At 56.4% G+C, this 20,494-nt stretch overlaps 2 protein-coding genes and 1 long non-coding RNA gene across 5 annotated transcripts; 2 read left to right on the top strand and 1 right to left on the bottom strand.

Moving 5' to 3' along the window:
* Positions 1–337: 337 nt before the first annotated feature.
* Positions 338–8,911, top strand: PMM1 (phosphomannomutase 1). 2 transcript variants are annotated; one of them, XM_019734549.2, is made up of 8 exons: positions 338–527; positions 2,821–2,905; positions 4,020–4,096; positions 4,200–4,291; positions 4,510–4,609; positions 7,021–7,096; positions 7,924–8,039; positions 8,388–8,911. In XM_019734549.2, exons 1-8 carry the CDS (start codon positions 441–443, stop codon positions 8,508–8,510), a joined length of 756 nt encoding a protein of 251 aa, XP_019590108.1. In that variant the 5' UTR covers positions 338–440; the 3' UTR covers positions 8,511–8,911. The 2 variants fall into 2 exon arrangements, with proteins under 2 accessions (XP_019590108.1, XP_019590107.1); XM_019734548.2 differs by having other exon boundaries at positions 341–527; positions 2,788–2,905.
* A 240-nt stretch (positions 8,912–9,151) lies between these two features.
* Positions 9,152–19,921, bottom strand: CSDC2 (cold shock domain containing C2). 2 transcript variants are annotated; one of them, XM_019734570.2, is made up of 5 exons: positions 19,703–19,921; positions 13,470–13,538; positions 12,623–12,921; positions 11,543–11,665; positions 9,152–11,073 (listed from the first exon to the last, which is right to left on the bottom strand). In XM_019734570.2, exons 3-5 carry the CDS (start codon positions 12,796–12,798, stop codon positions 10,911–10,913), a joined length of 462 nt encoding a protein of 153 aa, XP_019590129.1. In that variant the 5' UTR covers positions 12,799–12,921; positions 13,470–13,538; positions 19,703–19,921; the 3' UTR covers positions 9,152–10,910. The 2 variants fall into 2 exon arrangements, with proteins under 2 accessions (XP_019590129.1, XP_019590128.1); XM_019734569.2 differs by lacking the exon at positions 13,470–13,538.
* On the top strand, positions 14,326–16,127 carry LOC141568850 (uncharacterized). Its single transcript, XR_012492082.1, has 3 exons — positions 14,326–15,148; positions 15,596–15,744; positions 15,869–16,127. It is a non-coding gene; the product is annotated as an uncharacterized LOC141568850 (long non-coding RNA).
* Positions 19,922–20,494: the final 573 nt, after the last annotated feature.

Below are 20,494 nucleotides of genomic sequence, written 5' to 3'. Positions count from 1 at the left end.
CCACCCCGCACTGCACTGCGGGTTCGAGGTCCCGCCCTGTCCCGCCCCTCCACCACCGGATGCAATCAGAATCATCCCGCCACGGTCCAACTCCGGCCCCGCCCTTCTCTTCCGGGTTCTATCCCTCCTTTCCCGCCGGGCCCGCCCCGCCTCCGTATGGGTTGGACCAATCCGACCGTTCCTGCCGTGTTCTGCTCCGCTATATTCCACGCCCCTTCTCCGCCTGGTGCAATGAGAATCATCCTTACCCGTCCGCCCAGGCCCCGTCCGAGCCCTCCCCTACCGCCGAGACCACGCCCTGGTCACGCCCCCTCCGCTTTTGGCGCACCCTGGCTTGCCCGCGGACCCCGCCTCTCCCAGACCCCGCCCTATCAGTGTCTTCGCGACGCTGCTCCCCGGCCACTTCCAGCGAACTCCGCCGGGCTCGCGGAGCTGCAGACATGGCTGTGACCGCTGAGGGCGCCCGCAGGAAGGAGCGCGTCCTCTGCCTGTTTGATGTGGACGGGACCCTCACGCCGGCTCGCCAGGTAGGGCTTCGACATTCGGAATCCCCGGTGGGGAATGTCACGCGGACACCCGGAGGCCTAAGGTGGGGACTGCGGCGGCGTGACCCGTATCCCCGAGACTGAGTGTGGGATGCAGCAGTACCCGGCCCCTGACACCCAGGGGCCGACCGCTGGGAATGATGGGCACCCGGACGCCCACGTCACAACCCCGAAGCGTCTGTGCCCACGTTCTGCACGGAAGCATCGGAGCTGAGTCGAATTCTGGAGGGAGGAGGCTGCAAGCGGGGGCCTACCTTCCATTCCTATCCCTCCGCCAGGCTTCCACACGCCAAGGCCTTGCTCAGGGACGCCCCTACCACCCCAGCCGGAGCTCCCAGTCCACCCAGTTCTGCCCTAGGACGCACCAGTATCCCGAAACTGGCATCTGAACCCAGGTTCCAAACTGGGAACCCCTGAGCGCACCCAAACGTCAGAGTCGCCATCTGGTGGGGGCCGGGGAACCTCGGAGCCATCCCACCGGACCTTTGCAGGCCTGGGCCTGGGTCTAGTTTCTTGAGCCCCTCTTCTACCCCTACCGGTGGAAGGAGGGAGGGAGGGCTACTGTACCTTTTCTGTTGAGTATGGACTCCGCCCACCTCGAGGTGAGAGTTCTCAGGCCTAAACTGGTCGAATTGGGGATATTGTGGCACTGGGAGGGTGGGAGTGCAGTTCTTCTAAACTTTAGAATCTAAAGGCACCTCACAGGTGTTGATCCTCCAACCTCTGCTCCACACCCAGTTTTTCTCCTTTCGGATCTCACCCTGGATGAGCCTCCAGACCCACCCTCACTAGTTGGTTGCTTGGATAAGCAGGCCTCTTTCTTGCTGCCCCTGAGTGTACTCTGCCCTACAGTTTGGGGTCACAAAGACCAACAGGAATCTCCTAGAGCAGGGAACCAGTAGGGCTGGGTTGCAGCGCAGAGGCTGATGGGAACACAGGTCTTAGCTTCCCCTCTTAGGTTCTGCAATCCCATCCTCTCCCCTCCGGTGGGCCCTGGCTTGAACCCTGGGGGCATTGGGAGGAATCAGGCCACCCTGCCTGGCAGCAGCTCCCAGGGTCCTCAGGGATGGAAAAAAGATGACAGTGAAGGGAGGGTGGCAGAGTCTAAGAACAGCCCCAACCATTTCCCTCCACTCTTTGCACCACTGACCCAACAGCCTGTACAAGAATAGTGTGTTAATGCTACCCACCAATGTTATTGCCAGGCCCTGTCCTTAGTGCTTTCTAAAAGTTAATTTTTAATTAGACACGTAGTCATGAATGCATTCTCTTGTAAAGAATGAAAACATAACAGAAAGCTCAAGTCCCTTCTGATTATGTCAGGATCCCACCCCACCCCCAAATAACCTGGTTGCCTGTCATGTGGCTTCCTTCAAGACCTTTGTCTGGATCTGTTTGCCCAGAGGAAATATTAAGCAGTGTCTTCTGAGGCTTTTTAAAAAATAAGTGGTATCATACATCATCCTGTGCATGCCTTCCTGCAACTTACTTTTGTCAATTAGCATGTTTTAGGACTCACCCGTATTGGAGTACAGGCCTGCCTTATTCTGTGTAACCACAGGATTGTATTTCAGAGCAGGTATGTGCCATTCTCTGATTGACAAGCATTTAAGTTGTTTGCAGTTTCCCATTATTATAAACCATACCCCAATGAACCCCCATATACTCATGGGCAAGAGAAGTGGAAATTCTGGGTGATGGGACACGTGCATTTTAAGTTTTAATAGCTCTTGCTAAATTATCTTCCAAAACGGCTGTACCAATTTTCACTCTCACCAGCAGCATTTGAGAGTGCCTGCTTCCTCTACATTGTCATCCACTCTTGATAGTGTCATCTTTGAATATCTGAATGTTTGGAAACATGGATTATAACTCATTCGTTTACATTTCCTTGGTGGGGAATCTTTTCACATGGTCAGTCACTGGATCATTGTTTGTTCATTTTCATTTAATCCTAACAGTAACGCCCCCACACTCCAGCTGGTACTACTGTGATCCCCATTTTATAGATGGGACAAAGAAGGCAAAGAAAGGCAAAGCAATTTGCTCAAGGTCATCCTGCTATGGAGGGACTTGAGCCAGAGTATGAACCCAAGTGCATCTAATTGTTTAAGATCTGGGCTCTACACCTTGAACGGCCTCAGATCCAGGTGAATATCCTGGGTCCTGAGCACCCAGTGAGGGGTGAGCGGAGATCCCAGATATGTGCATAGCCAGTCCTGTGCATCTCTGCCCGCTGCAGAAAATTGACCCTGAGGTGGCTGCCTTCCTGCAGAAGCTGCGAAGTCGAGTGCAGATCGGTGTGGTGGGCGGCTCAGACTACTCCAAGATTGCTGAGCAGCTGGGAGAGGGGGATGAAGGTAGGAGTTGGGGTGGTAGTGGGAGGTGGGGAGTTCGGGAGATCCCTGGACCCATGGGCCTTCAAAGACCCGGTCCTGCTTCTGTGGAGCAAAGCAAGTAGAGGGAACAGCCAGATGTTTCTTTCTCTCGCTGATTCAGTAACCATTTAGTGAGCACCTATCATGTGCTTGGCACTGTGCCGGGCTTTGGAACAGCAGGATCCTGCCCTTACATAGAATACATCTCAGTTCTCCCTGCTGGGCCTCGATTTCTTCATCTTTAAAATGGGCATAATCAGTACTGAAAATGACCATGTGTGAACTTCCTTTCATGTAATCCTCACACCAAGCTTGGGGTGTATTAAATGATTATCCCATTTAACAAAGGGAAGATTCTGAAGTCACCCAGGAAATTTTTGGACCCACAACCCCTGTCTCAGCTGACTGAGTTCTTGATCTCAGCTCCAGGCAAAATGTCTCCAGCTCCTCAAACGAGAAACTTCCTTGAATTTCCCTTTGTCCCACCCCTTTGTTCATTCCATCAGCCAGTCCCGAAATATTTCCCGTGTGTCCTGTCTCCATCTCCACTGCCCCACCATTGTCCAGGTGATCACCTCCCACCTGAACCCTGCAGCAGCCTCCTGGCTGTGTTCCCTGGGCCTCCCCACTCCTGCCCAATCCAGCCACTTCTTGGCATCCGGAGCTGAAAACTGCCCCATGCAACCAGCCTTAACAACACAGTGATGGAAGTTGTAAAACAAAAGGGAAGCTGGTGTCCAGAGGGGCTGTGGGAGCACAGAGCAGAAATGACGCCCTCTGCTGAGGAGTCCCGGACGGCTTCCAGAGGAGGGAGCTGGGGATCTTGGAGGAGTGGCGGGGGAGGAAAGGAAAGATGGAGGGCATTCCAGGCAGAGGCACCTACGCAAGCAAAGGCCCAGAAGTATGACAGGCTTGTCTGCTTGTTCGGAAAAAACCAAAGCTGCAGGAAGTGAGGAGGCTACACAAGCAGGTTTGGGATGGAACAAATGGGCTTTGAAGGCCAAACCAAGGAGTGTGGGCATCATCTCGCTCCTTGGCTCTGGGTACCCGGTCTCATGCTGTCTCTTTCTCCCTTGGCCTCTATGTATCCCTGAAGTCATTGAGAAGTTTGATTACGTGTTTGCCGAGAACGGGACAGTGCAGTATAAGCATGGACGACTGCTTTCCAAACAGGTCAGTGGCCCCCGGGGCCTTAGCCCAGGCTACTTTTCCACAGTGAGACATTCCATGGGTACCTCTGTCCATACACACCACATGCCCTGTGTTCCTCACCCAGACCATCCAGAACCACCTCGGGGAGGAGCTGCTGCAGGATTTGATCAACTTCTGCCTCCGCTACATGGCCCTACTGAGATTGCCGAAGAAGCGGTGAGACCCCATCCAGCCTTGTGTTGTTTCCTCCTCCCAGTGCTGGGCCTGAGGAGGAAAGGGAGGGCTGTCTCCAAGGGGACCTGGAGATGCCGGGCCCAGACTTATTGGTGGGTGGATTCCTGTTCCCTGTGAAGTCCAGACGGACTGGATTGAATTCAGGGCCATTGTCCTTCTCTCTGGCTCCCCACCGCCCCTCCCACCCCCATCACCCCCAGTGGGACCTTCATCGAGTTCCGGAATGGCATGCTGAACATCTCGCCCATCGGCCGGAGCTGCACCCTGGAGGAGCGAATCGAGTTTTCGGAACTGGACAAGGTGCCACCAGCTGTGCAACCTTAGGCTATAGGACCTCAGGCACTCAACCTCTCTGAGCCTTTATTTTCTCATCAGTGAAATGGATTGGGGGGGGGGTTCTGATAGAACCAATACCCTTTTGGACCTGCCATGTGCTATGGTTGGGGGCATGGGTGCATCTTTCCAACACCGCTGGTTTCCCTCCCCTGGTGATGGGTACCGCCAACCACCTACTTGCTTAAGCCAACCCCTTGGCATCCTTTCTACCTTCCCACCCGCATAGGCTCCAACAGTCACTCCTTTTGATTCAGCCTCCAGGGTTGGTCTCAAATCTATGCACCTGTGTATGTGTCTCCCCTGCTGCCACCTTAAAACTCTGCCAGTCTGTTCTCCAGCAGTGCCAAAGCACATCTGCCCTGTCCACTCCCTGCTGCCAGTCCTTCCGTGGCTCCCCTTGCCAACTGGACAACATCGCAGCCTCCTGCCGTGGTGCCCTGAGCCCTGGGGGATCTGCCTGGCTCAGGCCCACCTCGTCAGCCTTCTTTCTGTCTGTGCTTGGGACATACCAAGGTCCCTCCGGCCTTTGGATGTGTTGCCCCTGCTCCACCTTGACTTGCATTTTACTTGTCATCCTCACAGCCCGCCCCCTCCTTTTCAGGGATGGAGTGAGTCCATCCGTCCAAGCCTTTTCATGCTGGCCCGTCCCTGTCCTCTCTGACCTGGCCTTCTCCTCCCCCCACCACCCCTTTCGCTCACTATTCTGGCCATGTCCTCTTTGCTGATTCTAAAGATAGCAGGCAGTCTGCCACTTAGGGCTGTGCCTGCTGCCCTCCGACGTGATATGTCCTCTCACCTCCTTCACGTGGGCTCAAATGTCACCTTCTCAGTGGGACTTTCCCCAAGCATTACATTTACCATTGCGCCTCCTGCTCCTCTGATTTCTCCCCAAGCAGTCATCACTACCTTCCTAACACATTGCATCACCAGTTTTTTAAATCCTGGTTATTGTCTGGCTCCCCCACCCAAGCTGTAAGCTCTTTAAGGGCAGGGATTTCTGTGGCTGTTCACCACCGAATCCCCTATACCCAGCACATGCCTGGCACATAGCATGTGCTCTAGAAATACTTTCTAAATGGATGAACTCGGTGGTGTAATCCCCATTTTATGAATGAGGAAACTCAGGCTCAGAGAGGGGAAGTGACTTGACCCAGGGTCACATAGGGAATTGGTTACAGGGCAAATATTTGAACTTGAGACCCCGGCCACAGCTTGAGGTCACAGTGCTGGTCCCAGCTGAAGCTGGACATGGCCCATGGGGCTGTCCAGTGACCAGTCTGGTTCTCCAGACACAGGAGGTACAGCCATCCTGGGCCATGTGGGAACATTTATTCAGAGAAGTTAGGTGACTTGCCCATGGTCACACAGCAGCGAGGCCTGGAACGCCGGCAGCCTGCCTTTATCTGTCAGGCTGGGTCATATGTGGCCTTAGCGCTCATGTCCTCCCTAGACCACTTCTCCAGGCACCCAACCGCTGGCCACCACCTGCCTTCCTTTCCATTCCAGTCCCACCCAACTCCGACTAAAACGTAGTACTGGGCACTCTGCTCCCGTGCTCCGAAATCCTCCGTAGCTTTTGGTCCCCAGGGGGTGTCCAGACTCCCCGACCGGGCCTCTAGGCTCTCTGTGAGCTGATCATCCTTCCGAGCTCTCAGCACTGCTTTGGCCACGCGGGGACTGCCCCACGTGCCTCGGCCACAGCCGTGCCAAGTCTATCCCCCCAGGCCCAGCATGGCTATTCCCCTCTGTGGCCCCAGCAGGGCCAGGCTAGGGATCCTCAGGCTAGTGAGTGAACGTTTCCTTACTCCATCTTTGTAGATATGCTACAGACTTGCATGGTCCTGCCAAGGGGTGGGGTCTGGGCACCGCTGGGCATTGTGTGCTCGTGCTACGGCCGTGCCTGGCTTCCTGCTGACCTCTCTGAGCATCCACTCATTCACAGGTCTTCATATGCTCTCGGCTCCTCACACTCCTTGCTGGTGCCAGAGCCGTGGTTTGCATTGTTGCGCTGGGCAGAGCTGACGGGGCTGAGCCCTATCCTGAGATGGACTCGTGACTTGGGGCTTAGACTGCCCCATCCCCAACCTTCCTCCCCAAGCCTCTACGCCAAGGTGGTCTTCAGACCCCGCCCACATCCCCACTGGCAGGATCTGGCATCGAGTTCATGCACAGACCTGGCTTCAGGCCCTGGCCCTGCCACAGAGACTAGGTGACTTGGAACAGGTGCAGCCCCTCTGAGCTTGTTTCCCACCTGTCAAGTGAGGGGCATGATATCCACCTGGAAGACTTACTGAGCTCACACAAATTGTGTGCCCAGCACAGGGCTGGCACACAGCAGCCCTCTGAGCCTCAGTCTGCTCCCTTCCCTCCTACAGAAGGAGAAGATCCGGGAGAAGTTCGTGGAAGCCCTGAAAACTGAGTTTGCTGGCAAAGGGCTGAGGTTCTCCCGAGGTACGTCCACCCCAAGGAGGGCCTAAGAGGCCTGCACAAGAGCCCACCCTGGGACCTCACTGCCAAGGCCAGGCTGCACTCCCCAGAAACTCCTCCTAGCCCTCAGGGGAGGCTGAGCCCAAACAGACAGGACCCCCCAGTATTCGGGCCCCCCGGTCTTGCCCACCTAAACCCACTCAACAGCCCACCACCCACCCAGTTGCTCAGGCCAAAATCTGAAGTGTCTCCCTTGAGTTTTCTCCCTCACCCTGTCTCATGTCCAGCCTACAAGGAAGTCCCAGGGTCCTGTGTGCAGAACGCTTCTGGAATCTGACCAGTGCTTACACCTCCGCTGCCAGCAGCCTCATCCCGGGCTCCATCTGCTAACTAACGCAGCTGTCTCCCTCTGCCACCTCACCCCACAGTCCATTCCCCAGTGTCCAGAGAGATCCTTACTGAAAAACAGACCATGTCACACCCTGCCCAGAGTCCTCCAGAGGCTCCTCACTTTCCTTATAACACCCAGGACCTGTCCCTGGGACACCACGCCCTCCCCTGCCTTGGGGACTGTGCTCACAGGGCCTGGAATTCCACTCCCTGGCCATCGCCACTCTGGCTCAGGTCTCAGCTCTGTGTCGTATCCTTAGAGAGGTCTCCCCTGACCAAGCTGGCTGGGGAGCGTCCCTTCCCCCGCCCCACTGAGCTGGCCTGGTCTGTTTACCGCCTGGTCTCCCACCTGGATCGTAGCTCCCGTGAGGACCCCGAGTCCATGCCATGCATTGTGCCTGGCACTCAGTAGGCACTCAGGTTGTTGAATGCCACTCTGCTGGCCTCTGTCCGCCCCGCAGGAGGCATGATCAGCTTTGACGTCTTCCCTGAGGGCTGGGACAAGCGCTACTGCCTGGACAGCCTGGACCAGGACAGCTTCGACACCATCCACTTCTTTGGGAATGAGACCAGCCCTGTGAGTGGGCTCCACCCAGGTTCCTCCCACCCCAAGTCAGGCCCAGGTCAAGGCCAGGAAGAGACCTGGGAGACAGCCAGTGCTTCACCAGCCCCATTGCACATTTTGGACAGCTGGAGCCCAGAGCTGGCTGGACACTTGCCCCATGTCCCCTCAAGTCAGGGCAGAACTAGTGAAGGCCAAGAAAGGGGTCTTTCTGGCGGTTCTGAGGGGACAGGAGGAGGGACAGCTCTACAGGAGCCAGTGTGGGGAGAGGACCCCGTGCCCCGGTGGTGCTGGCCCCCGACCCTGGGAGCCTTGTCCAGGTACCACCTGTGTATGTGCCTTCTCTGCCCTTTCTGTGTGCAGGGTGGGAACGACTTTGAGATCTTCGCCGACCCCCGGACTGTGGGCCACAGCGTGGTCTCCCCTCAGGACACAGTGCAGCGATGCCGCGAGATCTTTTTCCCGGAGACAGCCCACGAGGCATGAGTGGGACTTCCAGAGACCTCCGCCCAGGCCTAAAGAGAGCCCCTGGCCTGGGTTTTGGGTGGGGTGCCAGGGCCCCTCCTCCTCTGGCCCAGGACACCTGCCTCACATTACCTGCTGCAAGGCCCACCTTGATGGGGCCAGGGTCTGTGTGGACGCCCGTCCAGCGGTGAGCTCCTGGGGGGCTGGGTTCGTCGTCCTTCACCTCCATGGCGCTGACTACAGCTGCTGCTTGTACTCTGAACAGAATGGGTTTCTGTCTACGCTGGGAGGAGGCATGTGTGAGCGTTGGAATGAGACAGAGCCCGCCCTGCCTGCCTGTCCCAGACGGGGTGCAGAGCAGTGGTGAAGGTGCATATTTGCAAGAACTTGATCACAAACATTAAAGTTCCCGGTACAAGGTATGACGGTCATTTCTGTCTGAATGGATAGTTGGTCTCCGTCACAGGTGCTGTTCCAGCCACCACTTTGCAGATAAGGAAACAGGCACAGGAGACAGGGACTTGCCCCAGGTGGCTCAGGAAGTCTTTGATGCAGTCAAGGAGGGTGGGCCATTGAAACCCCAAACAAGGGCTGGTTTGGGGTGTCCTTCCCCAGCTCCTTCCCCCAGGGCCGAAACAGACAGAGGCAGCTGTGGGCCAGGCTGAGTCACAGTTGAGGGTTTATTGCCAGTGTTAGGAAGGATGGGGGGGTTCAGGTGGTTGGGGGGTTTCTGACTGGACACTGCAGGGCCATGAGTCAGAGGAGCAGTGCTGCTTTTCTGCCACCACAGGTGCCATCAGGCGTGATGTTCCCACATCCTGCCCCTGGCTAGTGCCTGAAAATGGGGGTCTACTCACAGGATGAGTGTCTTGGGGGACTGCCAAGAGTTAACCTGCACCAATAAGCCTTCTACCATGGAGGCCAGGGATTCCTTATTCCTTAGGGGAAAGGCCTCAAGCCTTGCCAGAGTAGCCACAGCTCAGAGTGGGGTGTCAGGCTGAGCCATTCTCAGTTTGGGGGGCTGGCCAACACATCTCAGCAGTTCTATGCTCCCAGCCCCTGTGGTGGGAACTGAGGGCGAGGGTGGAACACATACCCAGATGATCTGTGCCCTGGGGTCTTGGGGTACCTTCAGGACTGGGGATCCTAGACAGTCATTGACCACCTCATCCTGGGCATTTGAGCCCCCGTTTACTCACAGACTGCGTCTCCTAAGGGTTACTGTCCTGGCAGGCCCTCCCTTGAAACACCTCTCTCTCCCCCATCAGATGATATGCTCTGGAAGGGAGTGAGGGTGGGGGTGGAGGGGAGGCCCCCCAGGCCAGGCCAACCCCCACCCCAGAGTGAATGTACACAACACACATACCTTTAGGGACAGACAACACAGGGACCACAGCTCAGCCACTGGCTGGGGGGCCAGCGGGAGCCGCCGTCCCACGGCTTTGGGAAGAGGGTCCAGCAAGGGGGGGCTGCAGGGCTAGTGGCCTCCCAGGCTAAGGGCCATTCCTGTGGTGCCCAGCCTGGCCCTACCTGAGGGCCATGTCCGTCACTAGGTCCTCAGCAGCCATCATGGCTGGGCACTGGCAGAACAGCAGTAGGACTCTATCTAAGCTGGAGGAGACGCGTCCCCACCCCTCCACAGACCCACACTTCCTTGGGACGTGGAGGCAGCATGGCCCAGGGAGGAGATGCAGCCTCAGTTTGGGGTTCACAGAGCCATTGCCAGGCTGGTGACTGGGGACTGTGGCCAGCAACACGAGCCCCCAAACCGCCTTCTGCCCTCAGGCCCCTTTCCTGCCTCTTTAGTGTGTGCTGAGGGGAGGATAGGAAGGGAGGAAGGAAGAAAGGAAAGGAGGAAGGGAGGAAGGGCCGTGGCATGGAGGACAGGCCTGCCTACCCCCACCTTTAGCCCTCTTCCCATGCCAGAGGCTGGGAGGCACCCCTCAAAGTGCTCACTGGCCTGGCTTCTGAGGGTGGGATCCAGGCCACAGTGGGAGACTCCGGTCCAGGATGGGAGGTGTGCGTAACATGAGCAGGGCCTGGCCCGGGGGCCAGGGCCTCAGGCAAAGGCAGGGGAGCTAGCTTGTTCAGGCAGGGTCCCCCAATGCTTCCTGACTCCCAGCCCCAGGCCTGACGCAGGCCCTCAGAGGCTCAATGGACACACAGATGGGTGAGCAGGAGGGCGACAGGACCCTGTGCCCATGTGGCAGGGAGGGAAGGAAGGAGAGAGTGGACAAGCAGAGAAGGCAGGTCTGGTGGCCTCCCCCTTGGTCCAGCTTACACAATAGTCACAGGTCACGGGGCTGGATGGAGGCAAACGCTCATAGCCACAAGCACAGAGAGACACGTGCACACTGAGGCTGCCCAGTGGGGCACGGAGCCAGCTGCCACCCGTCCACCCTGGGGGGCTCGCCGCCCAGCCTAGGAGCCCACGACCTGGCCAGACCACGTCTCGTGGGGAGTGTGTGGGGCCAACTGGGTGAGCACCACCTCCACAGCCTGGAACTTCTGGTTCTTGGGCGGGATGGGACACATCTTATAGGTCACCTCGTCGCCCTCCACCGGCACGTACTCCCCCTCGATGCTGGTGGGCAGGAGAGGAGCGTCAGCCCAGCAGCAGGCCCCACTCCCCAGACACCCGCTGTGGCCTAGCCTTCTTAGAGCCTCAGCCGTCTAATCTGTAAAATGGGGATCATAAACAGTCCCCTCCTCTCTGTGTTGTTTGGGGATTGAGATGTGAAAGGGCGTGGGGAGGTCCCTAAAGCTTTACAGAAGCCTCTTAACCTCCTGATGCCAAGATAGGATCCCAGGGCCCAGCCAGTGGTTCCCGGGGCTCCTGTGGTCCGAGTACCCCCAGCCCACCTGGCCCCATCCCTCCTCCTCCCATGTATCCCCAGCCCCTATGAGAGGAGGAGGAGAAAGATGCCAGGAACGTGGACCTCAGCTAGTGAGGAGAGGCCTGGGGAGGCCCTCCTTGAGGCATGGCTAAGACACTGCAGCAGGGCCCAGCCAAGAACAGGAAGGTGGGACGGAGCGCCAGGGACAGGACTCACTCTGATACGTGCACGAAGATGTCCTCGGACCCGTTCTCGGGGGTGATGAAGCCGTGGCCCTGTGAGCGTGAGAACTGCTTACAGACGCCCTTGAACACGGGGCCAGCCGAGGCACGGGCTGTCCTGAGAATAGGGTAGGGGATTGGAGCTGTGGCCTGGGGCCCCCTCCCTGGACCCACACGGCCCTCCTGGGCCCTGCCTGCAGAGCCTGCCTCAGGGCTGTGGGGAAGCCTCCCCAGGCCAGAAACCACTGTTATGCTAGCTCAGTCCTCACCATCCCATTTGACAGATAAGCAGACTGAGGCCCAGAGAGGGGAACTGGCTCTTCCAGCGCGCACAGCAAGTGGGTCTCCTGACTCCCAGACAGTGCCCCTCAATATATAGCACCTTCCCCTCCTCACTGTCTCCTAAAGCAGTGGTATCCTATTCACTGGTTTGTCACGCACCCATTCATTCATTGTTTATTAAGCATCTGCTCTGTGCCTGGCCTTCGGTTGAACACAGGGTTATGATCAGCACTTGCATCAAAAAACTCCTTTGGCCAAGCCAACTCAGTCTCCCTGTGGCTCCCACAAAACTTCTCCCCCATTTGAGCCCCCCCAGTAACCGACCCCAAAGGCCCAGGGCTGGTCTCCATCCAGCTTGCCCACCCTACTCCAAAGAACAACCCCATGCCTCCATTTTGGCCCAGGCTGTTCCATCTTCCAACTTCCTCCTTTACCTGATGTGTCTTCCAATCCCAGCTAAGACATCATCTTCCCTAACGCCCAATGCTGGGGCCTCAGCCCCAACCCTGTCAAGGGCAGAGAATGATGGACAAATTCCCTCTAGATTGTATACAGCTTGTGGGCTGACACTTTGTCTTATTCATAACTGGATCCCCTTGGTCAGCAGCTCAATGAATCTTTGTAGAATGAATGAATGAATGAATGAATGAATGAATGAACACTAGCAGTTACTGGAAAGTCCATACCCAGCTCCCCTGTCCTAGGAGAGGACAACAGGGGTTAGAGAAGGACGAGGCTGGAGCCCTATCCTGGGGAAAGACCCCTGGGGCCTGGGCAAGAAGCAGGTACTCACGCTGAGTATGTCCTGGTCCGTTTGGTGGGCAGGGGACTGGGCAGGTCCCGAGATGAGACACCGCCCCGCTCCCAGACCCTGCTGCCCTCCCGGTGGAAGGGGAAGGTGGGCCAGACAGGGGACTTGGGGGAGTGGAGCGGGGGCACGACCGGGGGCGATGTGGACTCTGAAGTCATGGTGGGGCCAGCAGGAGAGCCTGGTGGGCTCCCGGGCACAGGGGCCGGTGACGGGCTTTGGCGTCCTTGCGGGCAGGGCCCGGCCTGGCCCTGCTCGGCGGCCTCACCAGCCACAGGCTCCGTCTGAAAAGAGAAGAGAGAGGTAGAGGTGAGTGTAGCCCAGGGTGGGCAGCTTCTGGACACGGCCCAAGTCTGGAGGGCTGGGCCTGCCTGCCACATCTCACAGCATCATCAAGCCACGCATGGCCCTTCCCTGACTCAGTGTCCTCACCAGAAAGACAAAACAGTCATATAATCTTGCTATGGGCTGTTGTGTTACCCTAAAATGTATATGTTGATGCCCTACTCCCCCCGCCCCCCCCCCCACGCACTGTGTTGATATTTAGAGAGGGGCCTTTGGAAGGTAACTAGGTTCAGATGAGGTCAGCGGGCGGGGCCCCATGATGGTATTAGTGTCCTTAGAAGAGACCCTGGAGAGCTTGGTCCTTTTTCCCTGCCCTGTGAGGACACAGCAAGAGGGCTGTCTGCAAAGCAGAAGGGCTCTCACCACGACCAAACCCTGCTGGCACCTTGATCTTGGACTTCTAGTCTCCAAAACTGTGAGAATAAATGTCTGTCGTTTAAGCCCCACCGTCTGTGGTATTTTGTTGGTGGTCCAAGCTAAGACTAACCTCAAAGTCCTTCCAGTTTCAAGTTCAATTCTCTAACTCCGGGGGCCGGGTAAAGTGGTCAGCGATAGTCTGGAGTATCCAGAGAAAAGTTTAAGACTTCTCAGGAGTCTAGAGCCCAGGACGCCCCAAAACATCGCACGAATGGAACAGCAAGGAGTCATCTGTTCAACACCCATCACTGGAGCAGGTCTCCTGCCGCCGTTCAAGGTCACACAGCAAGTAGGATATTGCTGGGTCAAGATGATGAGCTGGCTCTGCCATCGCTGGGGGTGGACGTGCAGACTCCCTCCTTCCCAGCAGCCCCTCACATGTCCCCCTCCAGTCAGGAGAGCTGGAGGGGAGTGAGAATTGCCCCTATGGACCCCTCATGGCCCCTCATGGCCCCCCAAAACCCCCTCAAGCTGATGTGGGGCTTTTCTCCCTGAGCCAGGAGGCAGGGATGGGCCAGCTTTGGCATTTTTATCCCCATTTTAGAGGGAAAGAAACAGAAGCTTCAGGATGGGAAGCAATCACATAAAAACTTGCACATGAATGTTCACGGCAGTGTTCTTCATAACAGCCAGAAAGTGGAAACAACCCAAAGGTCCATTAATGGGTAAAATGGATAAGCAAAACGGTACAGCTGTATAGTGGAATATTATTCAGCTGGAAAAATAGAATAAAATACCGACACGTACTACAACATAGACGAACCTTGAAATCATTATGCTAGTGGAAGAAGTCTCACCAAAGACCACGCAGTGCATGATTCCATTCACGTGAAATGGCCAGAACAGGCCAGTCCGTAGAAACAGAAAGCAGATTAGTGGTTACAGGGGCGGGGGGAGGGTAAATGGAGAATGACTTCTAACGAGCACAGAGTTTCTTTTTGGGGTGATGAAAATGTTCTAACTTTGACTGTGGTGATGTCACACAACTCTGTGACTATGTCAAAAAGCACTGACTTGTCCACCTTTTAAGCAGGTGAATTAGTGGTACGGGAATTATATCCTAACGAAGCTGTTGCCAAAAAGGAAGACAGGCAGCAGGCCCCCCAAGAGGACACAGCCAGGAAAGCAGAGCTGCTGGGCCCTGCAGCACACTCCTCACCCCTTCTCCACCTGGGTGTGGGTGGCAGGTGGTAGGGACAGACGCTCTGCCTCCCTCTCTCCAGGAAGCAAGGCGGCCCTGGCCTGCCCACTGCACAGTTTTCCCAGGCCTGGTAATTGCGCTTGGCGGTGACAGCCAGTGCTGGGAGGTCATAGGAGGTAGAGGGGAGAGGAGGTGAGGGAGGGGCAGAGGCAGCCCACAGTGGTTACCCTGGAGATGCAGCTGAGCTGGGCCGGGTTCTGGCCAGTCTGGCCTCCTCCCAACCCAAGGTCTAGTGAGCGTGGTTCCCATGTGTGGAAAGAGGGAAAGATACTGATTATGCAGGGTTAGCCTTGATAGGAGGGCAGCTCTCTTCCTTCCCCTCCCAAAAATGGGCTCCCCAAAATGGACCAGCAGTGTCCAGCCCCCACAGGACTCTGCGGAGGCTGCTTCCACGCTACATCTCTCACGCCAGGGGACGCCCTCAGAAGATAAGCCGTCAGTTGGCCTTGGGACAGAAGGGGCAGATGAGACAGCTTCCACGGTGCTACTCTGGCCTCTCCCCCTATCTCCTAACTCTTCTGGAAACTGGGATTACAAGACTCCCTCAGGTGAGAGCTCCTAGGAGGAGGAAATGGGATGGAATGTGGGAAGCACTGAGTAGGTGCTGGGTGAGAGGTTCTCCTCCCTGACAGGGCTGCTGAATTGGGCATGGAGGGGAGGGAGCGGGGGAAGGAGAGCCAAGCCCACCCTTCACTCTCCATTTTCCTGCCTCCTATCTCTCACCCACCCACTAGATCCCTGCCCCACGCTTCATAGCATCTCCTTTTGTTAAATTCCTACACCAGCCCCTTAAGGCTAGTGCTATTATTACCCCATTTTGCAGATGAGAAAACAGGCTCAGAAAGGCCAAGTCACTCACTCAAGGCCACACAGTAATTAATATGTGGGCCAGGACTTGAACCAGGGCAATCTGACTCTGCAGCCTGGAGTGGGAAGTCAGGAGACCTGGGTTCAGACCCTACATTGCTACTGACTTTTTCTGTGACCTTGGACAGTCTTTCCCTGTCTGGGCCCTGCCAGAGCCCTGGACTGGAAGGAGCTGCACAATGCTCAGCAGCCTAAGAGACCAGGGGAAAGGAAACAAAGGGATGCAGAGCAAGCCTCCAGTCCAGATCCTTTCTCCACAGCGTTGCTGTAGAAAAGCGTAAGTGAAGATGGGGCTTTTATTGTCTGAATGCCATACACAGTGCAAAAGTCTTTACAGAGATTATTTTTCAACCTCCCAGTTGCCCTGAAATGTTGAAATAAGAATTGTTTCCATTTTACAGATGAGGAAGCTGACGATCAGAGAGGTTACATGAGTTGTCCAAGGTCACACAGCAGGTTAAGTAACAGAACCCAGATTTGCCTGAAGGTGAGCAGGACTCTTCCTGTGCAGATAAATTCTGTTTCTAGTTCAGCCAAGATGAGGCTGGAGTTGTCCTGAAACAACCTTCCCCGAGAAACTATTGGGGAAAATAAACTCCTCTAAGAGCAGAGAAACAGATGTGTTTGTAGAACATTTGTTTCAACTCAAGCAGACCTAAAGCCCAGCCCCCAAAGGCCTGAGTGTGCCTGTCTGGGGGCATCTCCTGCTCGGAATAATGCCCTTCAGAACTAGCGGTCAGGCTGAGAGGACAGCTGGGCGCCCAGACGGCCCGGGGTTGAATCCTGACTCTATCTCCAGTGCCCTAGCTGGGTGACCCTCCCTTCTTGAGCCTCAGTTTCCTCTCCTGTCAAACAGGGCTAATCAGAGCACCCTGTCGCAGCTGTGGAAGGAGCAGAGGCGCTGTCAGTGGGCAACTCTCTGGCCATGTGTTTTGGCTCTAACCCTCCAGCCAAGCTCCTCTTCATTTCCCTGCACAAAGGCCAAACTCCAGCTCACTAGCGATTCTGCAGATAAAAGGACCAGGATTTCAGGGCTGTTGGGAGATAACCTGAGGGAGGCCCTGGTGATGCAGTGTTATAGAGCCATGGGACTGTGACTCAGCCCTGTCAGCAGGTGACCGTGCTCTGGTGCTGAGGCTCCTCCAATTCTCAGCTCCCCCTAAAAGGACAGGGCAGGAAATGGCTGTCACAGCCCTCTCTTGACCATGCAAGTAACATCTCCTTTTGGGCATATCAGGGAAAACAAGCTGGCTCAACCCTCTGGTGCTGTGTGAGCTGGGGCAAGCACCTGCCCCTCTCTGGGCCTCAGTTTTCTCCACGGCTACATGAATTGCCACTGGCCCAGATGACTAATGAGGGTCAGTCCAACTGTCCTCTGAAGTTGTCAAAAACACATGCACAACTGAAAGAAAACCGAGTGCCAGGCAGTGAGACAACGCACACGTGAGGAGACAGCCGGCCCTTAGAGGGCCCTAAGTCCAGTGGGGGGACAGACAGATGACTAGAACACAATGTAGGGAGTTCTGATTCAAGTCATGGCTACCACTATCGATTATCGACCATGTGCCAAGTAGGCTGCCAAGCCCTTTGCCCCACTTCCTCATTTAGTCCTCACAGCAACACTGCGATAATTACCATTATTATCCCCATTCTTCAGAAGAGTAAACTGAGGCTCAGAGAGGTGAAGAGACTTGCTAGGGTCACACAACTGGTCAAGAGCAGCACTTCCACACCCTGGGGATGTTTGGGGGGTGTAGGAACGTACCCGCTGGCAGGAGGAGGGGAGGGAGAAGCAGCAAATCCCTGAGTACTCCCACTCTCTCCTGGATGAGGAAGGGGAAGGGGTGTGGAAAAACTGGGAAGGCAGGGTTGGAGCTCTGTTTATGGCTTTGTGCTGACTCAGACCATGACCTTGGGTGAGTCACTTGCCTACTCGGGCAAGCTTAAAAACAACTCCCCCTCAAAAAACTGTCCCAGCCTAAGCCCCCATTGTGGAGAAGAAGACGGGGAGGAAAGGATATGGTAGCCTAAAAATGGAAGGACAGAGAATACAGGATGACAGTGGAAAAGCTTTCTGAATGTTGGGGTCTGGTCTATGGTGGCCCCAAGAGGGAGAGGAAACAGCCTCAAGACCACCAGACAGAAGCTGGCACTTCCCCAGCCCCTCCCCCACCCCAGCCTCCCAGATGCTCCTTAAAATACATCAGCGCTGAAGCTGCTCCAGCAGCTGGAGGTGACCTAATTAAACCGGGTTCTTCTCCCCCACCACACACAGCCTCTCTGTGTGTGTGTGTGTGTGTGTGTGTGTGTGTGTAGGGGGGCTGCCCCAGCCAATACTCGAGTTTAATTGAAAGCGTTTAATTCTCCTCCTTGTCATGTGCCCACGCTACCCTAGGGGGCTGCTGTGATTAAGGCCTGGGGTTGTCCTTGGCGTCAGTGGGGGTGGGGATGCCAGATGGGTGCCTTGACAGCCACGCTTACATCCCAGCTCTGTTAGGCTGTGTGACCCTGGGCAAGTCACCTTCCCACTCAGAGTCCCCCTAAAGAGAGGCACAGACTGGTCAAAGTACCATGTAGAGTGGCTGAGCTTGAACTCAAATCAGCCTGACCCCGAAGCCCTTGACCTTTTCAGCGCACTGTGCCACTCATCCTGGTGACCATCATTTCACTGGTTTTGGGGTGGGAAAGAGCCCCTCACTGCTTTTTGCCCCCCATCTTGCTGCTATGCATGGACAAATGTCCAAACTGCCCCAAGCCCTCTTCCCACAGGGTCCGGGTGCCCTCTGCTGGTGCCACTCTTGGGGATCTACCTCCAGACCAGCCTGGAGGTGTCACCTCCCCACCAGCCAGCTGTGTGGGACCCCCTCAGCACCCCTTAGGGAGCCCCCCTCCGTGGCCAGCGGGAATCTGTGAACATTGCCCATCCATCTGTCTCCAGGCCAAGAAGACGCCTCTGTGGCCAAGCTGTGCTGACACCCGTCCTTTTTCTTGGAGGGTGGGGCAGACAGATCCTGAGGGGCGGGGCAGGTCTGGGAAAACAGGTGTTTTGGAAAAGACTTCAAGGAAACAGTAGGGCGAAGGCTGGAGGGAGGAAGCATCTATAATTTGGAGGACACAGAGGCCTCTGGGATGGGGTCAGTTTTGGGGAACTGGCTCCCCATCTCCCAGGGGGCTGGAGATAGCCCCTTCCCAGGGAGAGGCCTCTACTGGAGCATATCCAGGCGGGCATGGTGCCAGGCTCTCAGAGGTTGCCCACCCCCCACCGGGCGTACTTCCGCCTCCCTTCCCCCAGCCCAGCAGATGCAGCAGTTCACACTCTGTATTTATTATTGTTCTGGCTCTGCATCCCCCTCCCCTCTCCCTGGGAAGAGCCTGTAGGCTGGCAGCTTGGCAGGAGCCTGCTGTCTCCCCTGTGGGTGCCAGCATCACCCCTTACCTCTGCCTGGACTCCCTGTGCCAGGGTCAGGCCACTGAGGGACTCGGTGCAAGCCAAGGCTGCCCCTGTCCCTTCATCCCACTGCAAGGGGACCAGCAGCCTCTGCCTTGTCACCTTTGCCCTTACAGCGACTGCACCCCAGCAAAGGTGGAGGTCAGAGCCAGACCAGGCAGGGGAGACAAGTGCCCTTGGGAGAGGCAAAAGCTATGGGTATGGTGGCTCTGAAGGGAAAATAATAGCGTGGAGCCACCTCTCCAAGCCAATTAACACAATTATTCCCATCACACTGGAGAAGAAATACAGTCAGGATAAGACGGCTGCTCCAGATCCGACTGTCTGCCCATGACCATCCCTCCCCAGCCCCATTTGGATTCCCCTGGGAAAAGGCCCATTAAGCTCCTGCTGCACTCTGGCGGGAGCTCGATCATTCTAGTCATTTCTCTCCCCCTGCTTCCCAGACAGGAGGCTGCAGCTTGGCAGGTGTCTGCTGTTCTCTGCCTCTTGAGCCAGACACAAGTCCCAGACATACACACACGCAGACACACGCGCTGTCTCACACGGAGCCACACAGCCTCAGCTTCCCTTGGGGGCCAGGCAGAGGGCGGGCGGGCCAGGTGGGCTCATCTACACATCCTTCTACATCCCCTCTGTAAACTGAACTGGGCTGGGCCAGTCCTGGGGGAGGTGCCCACTTTCCCAGCCCCCTCTCTTGCCCCCCATATCATACCTCCGTCCTTCACCCCTGCCGTAGCCAGTTTCTAGGGCTGGTGTGGCTTCAGGCCCCCATCTAGCCCCTTACCTCTCCTTGGCAGCTGAGGTCAGGGACTGCCTTCTGCAGCCGGCTTCAGCACTCTGCCTCTCGGGTGCTCAGAGCTGGGAGAAAGGATGGTCTGAAAGATGTGCTGTGTGTAAGACCGCGTGTTGTGCGTGTGTGTGTGTGTGTGTGTGTGTGTGTGTGTGTGTGCATGCGGCACCTCAGGCCCCTCACTCACTCACTCACACACGCCTTCCTCCTGACGTCAGGAAGACAGGAGGGAGGGACTGGGATGGGAATTTGTACTCCCTGCTTAAAGGGACACGGGGCCCAGACACTACCTCCCACGTCAGGCACGGGCTGGGTGAGAGAGTTAGCTGCGTCTCTCAGGGCCCTAAAGCTTCTTTTTTTGGAAAGTGGCTTTTATTGCCAGGCCAGGGTATAATTTGCCCTGCCAGGTGGGAGTAGCTGCTGAGGAATGCAGGGGAGGAAGAGCTGGGGACAGCCTGCATTCCTGGCAATTAGAGAGCAAGTGGGGTGGTGACTGAGTTCATGAGTGTGTGTGAATGTACTTGGGGGATGCAGGAATGGGGGTGAGTCCGGGAGAATGGAGGCCACATCAGAAAGGGTCCTACCCAGAGGGTGTTCCACACAAGGGTGGGCTGAGTCAGGTTCCCAGGGACCCTCAGAGTGTCCCCTGCCCTCCATTAGCACTGACATTGTACTCAGGTCTGTCCCTCACTTGGCTCTGAGATCCTTGTGCATGAATGAACTTGGGTAAGTCACAAGATGTCATGTCTTTCTCTGTCTCGTCCACAGTAGACCCCTGAGATATTT

Source organism: Rhinolophus sinicus, linkage group LG02 (genome assembly GCF_036562045.2).
Source record: "Rhinolophus sinicus isolate RSC01 linkage group LG02, ASM3656204v1, whole genome shotgun sequence".
NCBI lineage: Eukaryota > Metazoa > Chordata > Mammalia > Chiroptera > Rhinolophidae > Rhinolophus > Rhinolophus sinicus.
Note: the sequence above shows the minus strand (reverse complement) of the source record. Positions and strands in the feature narration are given on the sequence as shown.

Coding starts and splice junctions, on each gene's coding strand:
- CSDC2 (XM_019734570.2), bottom strand. CDS start 12,798: ATGACTTCAGAGTCCACATCGCCCCCGGTCGTGCCCCCGCTCCACTCC. Junction 11,666..12,622: donor CGGACCAGGACATACTCAGC/GTGAGTACCTGC, acceptor CCCTATTCTCAG/GACAGCCCGTGCCTCGGCTG. Junction 11,074..11,542: donor ATCTTCGTGCACGTATCAGA/GTGAGTCCTGTC, acceptor CCTGCCCACCAG/CATCGAGGGGGAGTACGTGC.
- PMM1 (XM_019734548.2), top strand. CDS start 441: ATGGCTGTGACCGCTGAGGGCGCCCGCAGGAAGGAGCGCGTCCTCTGC. Junction 528..2,787: donor CCCTCACGCCGGCTCGCCAG/GTAGGGCTTCGA, acceptor TGCCCGCTGCAG/AAAATTGACCCTGAGGTGGC. Junction 8,040..8,387: donor TTGGGAATGAGACCAGCCCT/GTGAGTGGGCTC, acceptor TTCTGTGTGCAG/GGTGGGAACGACTTTGAGAT.